At 32.0% G+C, this 9,405-nt stretch overlaps 1 protein-coding gene across 1 annotated transcript; it reads left to right on the top strand.

The window, feature by feature from the left end:
* The first annotated feature begins 6,153 nt into the window (after nt 1–6,153).
* Nucleotides 6,154–7,674, top strand: LOC123195163 (MDIS1-interacting receptor like kinase 2-like). The gene is made up of 2 exons (XM_044608792.1): nt 6,154–7,051; nt 7,135–7,674. Exons 1-2 carry the CDS (start codon nt 6,259–6,261, stop codon nt 7,500–7,502), a joined length of 1,161 nt encoding a protein of 386 aa, XP_044464727.1. The 5' UTR covers nt 6,154–6,258; the 3' UTR covers nt 7,503–7,674.
* Nucleotides 7,675–9,405: the final 1,731 nt, after the last annotated feature.

The following is a 9,405-nucleotide window of genomic DNA, read 5'->3' as shown; positions in this document are numbered from 1 at the left end:
AAATTCAAGTGCCCAAAACGTAAATACCAAAACCAAGTACCATCAAAAGTTACAAAACTAAAACAAGGTAAATCACCACAACTAAGAGAAATAGGCCACAAACAACTATTATTCATATTTACCTTTGCAATTAGTCCTAACTTATCATCCTTAGTTGTACAAATGTCAAACTTAAAGTGCAAATCATACCCCTTTTCAGAAAGTTGTCAAAGACTCAACAAATTATGATAAAGGTTTGGCACATATAGCATATCAAATATAAAATTAGAAGTTCCATTTTTCAAAGTAATACCAATCTTCCCTTTTCCAAGAACAAACACCCTTTCACTATTCCCAAATTTAACAAAAAATCTAAATGATTCATTTAAATTTGTGAACAACTTCTTTTCCCCACACATGTGACTAATATAGCTAAAATCAATAAACCAACTATTTTTCTGATTTTCTTTTTCCCCAGAACAAGAAAATAAAATTGCTTCATCTTTATCAATAGAATTCTTAGCCATTTTTGCATGAAAATTTTTATTATTAAATCTCTTATCAAACCAACATTTATATTAGTAATGACCCATCTTACCACATTTATAGCACTTAATTTTTTATTTATCACGCCTTTAATAATTATTATTGTTCTGCTAATTATTTGAATTATAACTTTTCTATTGATTAAAATTTTTACCTCGACCACGACCTCTGAAATTGCCTCTGCCTCCACGACCTTTACCTTTGAAATTTTGGCCTCTTTGATTTGAATCAACAACATCAGAGGTCTCCCTTTTCTTTTTGGTTTGAACTAATTGGGCCTATTGTGTCTCTTCACTAATATCAATAGGTTGATGATTCAAAGATATCTCATATGTTTCCAATTGGCCTTCTAAGTCATCAATTTGCTATGTTTAACCTTCATTCCTTCTTTGGCACACATAAATCCTCCCATGCCACTTTAGCCTTATAGAGATTAGTTTCCACCTCTTCCAGAGGAAATCTCTTAATTTAGTATTAATTTTCTTCAAAGCCATAGAAGGAAGGAAAAAGTGAGACGCCTAAATTACTTGTAAACTAAAAAAGATCGACTTGATAAGTGCTAGTCTACTTACATAAGAGAGGTGTTTACTTTTCCAAGACTTAATTTTCATCGTATTTTTATCAATTAAAGTTCTACTATCTTCCAAAAAGATCTTTGAGTATACCATAGGAACTCCTAGATGTCTGAAGGGAGCCAAACCTTCCTCAAAGTTCCAAATGTATCTAATCCTCTTCTTCACATCAATCTCTAAGGTATTACCTTAGAATACTTGATAGGTATTAAAACTCTCACTACATCTCAGGTATTAGATTGAACCATCCGTCTTATGTATTCACCTTCTTAGTTTAACCCAAGTGATTAAATACATGTTCCAATAAATTTTTTATTTCATTCTTGAATTCCTTGAATTTCTTCAAGGTATTCAAATTTGTATTTCTAATCTACAAATCATATTAATTGGAATTTTCATTGAATCAGATGAAATTCAAAATTTTTCATGTTTGGCACAAACTATTAATTCTTGTTGTTTTGACAAAATTCAACAATCGAATTATGCTCTCACTGAAAAATAACGAAAGGTTGATATGGTCACCTTTGTCTAAAAGACATATCCAATATCTATTATTTGACAAAATCAAATGAGTCAGAATTCTAGTTGTGACTCAATCTTTCGTGCCAAATTATTGGTCAAACTAATATATACAAGTGAGAATTCTTGAAATAATTATTGTTATAAATCTCTCAGAAGTTTTATTTCTAAAAAAGGCCAAACGACTATTTCCCACCCAAGGTATGTTGCAATGTCAAGTTTCTACCCTTTAACTATGGAAACACTAAACACCCACCCATGGCCAGTTAAATTTAACGAAACCCTAACCCCTGAAAATTTAATCTCATTTTCCCTCCTAAAAGTTTAAAAACTAACATTTTTTACCTAAGCTAAGTTTGAAAAGATCGCATTTCCCCCCCTAAGGTTTAGTTTCCAAACCTTTTCACTTTCTCTGGTGCCATCGTAAGTCGTCTCCCCCTCCCGACAGTTTCTCTTCCACCGACGACCCCCTTCAACTCCACCCCAACCTATCTAGCACAGAGAGACGTCATCTAGGAAGAGAAATCATCTTCCCAGACAACGAAGACGAGATCGATCAATCTCATTTTTATCAAAAAGACAATCGTCTTCCCAAATAAAGACGACTTGTCTTCCTAGAGGACGACGAGTTGTCTCGACGAAGTTCTTCGTCTTCTACGGCTTCTCCGATGCCGATCAGACGTCCAAATTGGAGGAAAGAGATCGTTGAAAGGAAAGGATGCTTTGGGAGGGAGAAGCCGTCAGCAATGGAGTCAGAGACTTTAAAACAAAAACCTAGGGTGAAACTGCGATTTTTTAAAACTTAGGCTGGGAAAAAATTTTAGTTTTTAAAGTTTAGGGGGGCAAAAGTAGATTCTATTTTAGTTTATTTTTAATATTATAGAGAAAATAAAGATTTTACCCTTACTACCGTAAATTTTAACTATTCATAGGTGGGTGTTTGGTGTTTCCATAGTTAAAGAGTGAAAACTTGAGATTACAGCATACTTTGGGTGGGAAATAGTCGTTTGGCCTCTAAAAAATATTGTAACTAGTTTTTTATTTTCAAAGGTTTGGTCGTGTGTTAACTCTATTATACAAAAACCAAAATAAATTTATAGTTTAATTTTATATTTATTTAACATGGTCTTTCATCAAATAAATGTTCTCATTATTTTATTCAAGCCAACAACTCCTTTTGTTGGACTTGGGAAATCTCGGTGGATGTCCTAGTAAGTTAAGATCCTATTAAATTAATTCTTCTCTTCGCTTTGACAAACAAGTTCGAATTAACTAATTAGGTAGGTTAATTAAACCAATCAGAAAAGTTTACGATCTCCAATTCAACAATTACGCATGAACCAATCGTGAGATATCAATTCTGATTGTCGGCTTTTGTAGGGTAGATACTACATATCACCTATGCAACAATAACTGCATATCCCTAACTCTACCTTTAATATACTTTCATCTTCGCTTTGCCAAACAAGCTAGGTGTACTAGTAAAGTTGGATCCAATATGAATAGTCACTTGATCTTTCATCTTATATAAATGCACCACCCTTTGCTTTAGTGAACAAGGTTTTGACGAACAAGAGTTTTCCTTGAGGCATCACATTGGAAGACAATTATTTATTTTCAACTTAATATATTTAAGAGATTTATTATGATCTCACCAATTTTAGTTACTTAGCATGTGAGGTGGTTATTCAAAAATAAAACATAACATGCATACTACAACATAAATTAAATGTGTATACAACTTTAACTAATGTCAATCCTATTGGGCCATGAGGGATTGATTGGTCAATCCGGGTCTTACTCTGCAGGTCTTCAATAATTTTTTCATCTTCAGTCTTCAATTGTACATGGTTTCGTTTCCTAGTTATAATTTTTCTAATAATGACAAATTAAATTATATTCTAATTTTACATTCATAAAATAGAAACTCAAGTTACATTCGAGGGAAGTTAGGTGAGAAGAGAAATTCAATAGAACTTTAGAGAAGACAAGACATGCAAGTCTTATTTTAATTATTACAAACCAATAAAACTATGCATACATTTTTTTGATACATAATTTGAGTACATAAATAATGTGTCATCATATAATTGGATGATTTTAAATTAAAGATAAAATAACACTCAATCATATGATAACGCATCATCTGTGTTTTAAAATTGTGTACAAAAAATATGTACACATAGCATAGCTCATTACAAACCCAAAATAATAAATGAAATAAAACATATTCATAAGGTTCTTAAGCTGTATACCGAGCACCATGCATATACTAACATACATACATTATAATCAAAATTAAAATTAATTAATTTTAATTATGTTACCCAATTGTTAATGTCTTTTAGTCCCTCAAGTTTTGCATAATTAAATTAAACCCATAAGGACCAGAAAATTGAAATTTTTGCCTCGAATAGGCATGCAGGCCTTATGCATAGTTGCTTCACATCACGCATCTAGAACTTGTGAAAATTCCAAAAGCAGGAACAATCATGTGAATGAGTGATGAACAGACTCGTGCACTAAGGAACAAATTCACGCACAGGTGAGGAACGGGGTTGTGCATGACTACATTTTAAATAAAGCATGGTTGTGCTTGTGAAAAGCACGTTAGGTATTGCTGAAAACGACGGCGAACGACTGTGTACCATTGTGAGCACGATCTTTCTAGAGTGATGCGATCAAAGGATAACTTCCCCAAACTCAGCATGCCTTCACTGAAATGAGATAATATGACATGAATGTAATTCTCACACTAACTGCAACCCTCGAAACACATAACAATGCATATCAAAGGTGATTTCACGCAACAACATGAAACCAATTTGACATTCAACCAAAATCTTTAATAACGTGCCAACTTCAACAATATCAAGCAAAAATTCAAGAGAATAAAGCTTGATAAATTTAACATAAATTTATGTTCTTTATGTGACATTAAACATATTGCAACAACAAAACATCAGCCAAGAATTTCAAATTAAAATAGCATCAATCATAAAATTGCAACAAATATTTTATAACAATCAATTACAATCTATAATTAAAATATTTGATATCAACAATTAAAAAATATGCAATTGAACAAAAACACATTCACAGGTATAATTTTCTGAATTAATTCCTCAATGTTGGCTCTTTTACCATTGTAGAGAATTTGCGGCCTTTGAGTAACATAATAGCAATTAAAATTTTTAATTAATAAACAAACATACAATAAAATTTCCATCTAGATCGACCTTGTATAATAATTAATTCACAAACATATTATTAACACTCATAGAATTTTTATAGAATATACATGTATAAGCAATTCTTTTAATTTTCATTGATGATGACAAATTAGAAAGTCGCTCCCAAAACAAAGTGTAGGCTTGAACTTCAATATCCTCACAAAGCACAAACTAGATTGGAGGCCAAAACCACGCTCATAAATCTGTTAGAATTATAAGGATGGTATGTGACTAGGGTCTGTTATGCACATGTAATGTGTGACAACTTCTTTCTTTTGTGAGAAACTAAAGCGTAAGAAGAAACTGCACATAATTTGCGCCGGCCCTTTAGAGCTTCTTCTTAATGCATATCATTGTATGTGTTTACGTAAGAATTACAAGTGCATATAATATATGCATGGGCCCCACCCATGTGGGTTTAATCATACCTATTATTATTATTTTATGTTTGAGTTAAACTTATGGTCCAATTGGAATTATGAATTGGATAAATTCATTCTAACCCTATAATGTCTCACATACAATCATAACTATTTAGGATTATTTTATTTTAGTCTTTCAATACCATAAACTATATTTTTAGGTCTAAAGACCTTTCCAAGATTTGAAAGCCTTCATCCAAAATCCAAATCGAATGTGATTTGGATTCAACTCAAAAAATCTTACACCTTTAAAGTTTGCTCAACTCTTTTTTATGTGTATAATATATAGGCTTTCCACTAAGTTAGCAATGACCGGATTATTTATAGGGTAGCAACCCCAACATAATGAGACTTGTTCTTACTCTTCTTGCATCAACAAACAACAGAAAGAAAATTTTCCATTATGAAGATAATTAAAAGGAAACTTCGGAACAATTTGGAAGATGATTTTTTGAATGACAGTTTAACAATATATATCGAAAAGAAATTTGCTATGAAATTCAATATGAAGTCCATCATTGATGAGTCCAACTCTATAAAGTCACATTGAACACAATTGACGTAGATGAAAGGAGCTTTTACATATACATTTATATATAAATTTTGATATTTCATCGTTACATTTGATATATTTGTTTTATATATAAAAAATTAGCTTTCCCTTGAAATTGAATCATGGTTAGGGGAGTTCCGGATAATGACCCAAAGTTTAATTGCCGGCGTTGGCTCAAGTCAACACGTATGTGGAAAGTAGACCAGAAGAAAAATCCCGCGTTTTTTTTTCCGCGTGGACATGTGAGTAAAGACCACGCCAAAAAACCTTCCCAGAAGACTTTGGGCTTTGAAATTGTAGTCTTTACGGAGTTTTCATTGAACCCCGTAATTAGAAAATGACAGAAATTAATTTCTACTTCTGCATTTTGAAGGAAACACTAGTTATCATTTGAGCAAAAAGTACTTCAGGCTTGGTAATTAACACTAGTTATCATGAACATTGATAAAGATCTTCATCATTTCTCCGACCACCCCCCACCTCCACCCACAAACAATCATTACTTCATAATAAATCCCCTCATTTGCTTCATTACATTTGTTGTGTCTACCACCATAATTCTCTCTCTAATTTTCGGATACTTGTTTCTCCTCAAGCGGAAGAACAATAAAAATGTTGAGCCCAGGACGAAACCAACCACGAATGGAGATATGTTCAAAATATTGAATTATGATGGAAGAATTATGTTTGAGGAAGTAATTAAAGCAACTGAGGATTTTGACATCAAGTATTGCATTGGGACCGGAGGTTACGGCAGCGTTTACAAAGCACGGTTACCTGGTGGCAAAGTTGTTGCTGTGAAGAAGCTTCACCGTTCAGAATCAGGTTTCTTGGAGAATTTCCAAAATGAGTCTCATTTACTATCCCAAATACGACATCGAAACATTGTCAAGCTTTATGGTTTTTGTTTACACAAAAGATGCATGTTTTTGATTTATGAGTATATAGAAAAGGGAAGTTTGTTCTGTTTGTTGCGCGTTGATGAGGAAGCAGTTAAATTGAGTTGGAGCAAGAGGGTGAACATCATCAAGAGTGTAGCATATGCTTTATCTTACTTGCATCATGACTGCAGCTCGCCAATTGTTCATCGTGATATATCAAGCACCAACATTCTATTGAACTCGGAATCAAAGACTTTCCTTGCTGACTTTGGTTTGGCTCGAATTCTTAATTTCGACTCATCCAATAGAACCATAAGAGCAGGCAAATATGGTTATATTGCTCCAGGTAACTGCAACTCTAATAATCTTTTCTTTAAATATTTCTTTGGTAATTGAAATAATCTAATGGTTAATTTTGATATTTTTTAGAGCTTGCCAGCACTATGGTTGTGACAGAAAAATGTGACGTTTATAGTTATGGGGTTTTAGTACTTGAAGTATTAATAGGAGTCCATCCGGGAGATCTTCTTGCATCATTGTCATCTCCGTCTAGTCCAAATATAACGTTAACTGGTGTTTTAGACCCACGTCTTGCACCTCCATATGGTGGCAAGGTTGTGCAGAATCTTGTGCTTTGTTTTGCAATAGCATTTGCATGCTTGCGTTCCAAGCCAGAATCTCGGCCAACAATGCAATGTGTGTCTAAAGAATTTCTTGCCGAAAAGCCATTTGGAAAACCTTTCCATGAAATTACTGTATCAGACCTCAGAAACTTGGATACGTTTTTGGCTGATTAATGTAATATTTAAGTCAAAAATGAATTTCCACCTATCCTTTTAAGGGTTTAATTGTATGTCTGTTAACTGATGTTTGCATCTGCAATTGTACCTTTTTTCTTGAGGAAAAATAGGAATTATCAATTCTTTCAGCTAAGATCAATATATTGTCCCAAGTATATCTGTTTAATAATCTTTTATTATTTATATATTTAGCCATCTATTGATATGGCTTGGTCTTCTACCCTAGAAATCTCTTTAAATGACAGATTTAAATAGGTAAGCTATAATGTAGGCATACTGCATCAGATTTTGTAGCTCTGATTTAACCAATATATAATAGGTTAATTGACCCTCTCATCAAGATGCAATCAATCTCGAGACTTACATTTATGTTGTTCACCTAAATTATAACAATTAAATATATTGCGTTATCTTTATAGATTATTTAAACTCATTGTAAACTGACATTGGACTATTCAAATACCCAATTTTGCTAAACCAAAAACATAATTTATCTTAGTCCACATCAAAAAATTTCTAATGGAGAAATGATGATTTATTTTATATTTTCAAGTCAAAATAAATATATTAATTAATCGCCTCAAACCTTGGCTTCAAAGTCAACATGAATTTAGGGTTTACACATGTATATGGTTGATGACTGAAGAAGTTATTGTAGAAAACCTTTTCAAGAAAGAACTTAGAAGCTTACACATGTATTTGGTTGATAACTGCAATTTTTATGCAATGATGCAAGTGAAAAATGTTCCCTTTATAAAAATATACAAAATATTTGAATTTACATATATGAACCATAGCAAATCAAGCAAATAAATACTGACACACTGAAGGAAACACTGAAACAGAAGAATAATCTAATTATCGTTTAACTCAAAATAGTAATAAAGCAAATAAATAAACGAGAAAATGCAAAGCCTATTAAAGTTGTTTCAAACTTAGGAAAACACAAAAGTTTCAAACGCAAAAGAAGAAAAAAAAATTTCAGAAAATTAAAAAAAAGTATAAAAACTCTTTAAAACCCACTAACAAGATGAACATTGCATACGTTTTCTTTTCATGTTGAGCCGGGATTCTTATTTATCTTTATGTATAAACAAGGATATATGTTGTGTATGTAATTAGTTTTTACTTCATCGACGACCTTAGGCTTTTAAATAAATATTATATTAGATATAGGCCGATTCATTCACCCACGACATGCATCAGGTAGGCGGTAGGCCTAAATCTCAAAAGTTCACCCGGAAGAGTGATTTAGATTGAAGAAATTTTAGACATGAATCAAGCTTTAGACAAAATTTGTATCCGAATTTTATAGGGGTTTGGGTTGAACTATATAGGTCCAAAGCCCAAACAACCGGACAAAAATTTTTAGAATAACAAAATTGGTGTAAGAGAATAATTCATAAATAAGTGAAAACATTTTTAGAAAAATTGGTTTCTGTTACATACGTGGTGGATTTTCCACCACATGCAGTTAATTTGGAATGTTGTGGATTTTCTATCACATGCAGCAAGTTTTGAAATTTTGATGGGAATGCATTGGTAACTTGCATGTGAACCCCAAATTTTGAATATTATTTGTAACTTGAAGCTATAAAATTATGAATATGAACCTGAAGTCCTAAATATCATTAAAATATTTAGGGTATATGATTTGTAACATGAAATTTACAAAATCATAAGAATATATATATATATATTCTCATATGGGTCTAAAGTCTCAAGTTTCATCCAAGTATTTATTAAAATTATATCTCATTTACAACCTAAAGTTTGCATAAGTTATGAAAAGAAGAAAATAGAAGTTTGAAAATTATTTAAGTTTTATATACTATAATATTATGAATATTAATCATAAAACTCAAAGTTTTGTGAATGTGAGATAGATATGAACCTAAAG

This window comes from Mangifera indica, chromosome 13 (assembly GCF_011075055.1).
Source record: "Mangifera indica cultivar Alphonso chromosome 13, CATAS_Mindica_2.1, whole genome shotgun sequence".
NCBI lineage: Eukaryota > Viridiplantae > Streptophyta > Magnoliopsida > Sapindales > Anacardiaceae > Mangifera > Mangifera indica.
This window is presented reverse-complemented; position numbering and strand designations above follow the sequence as displayed.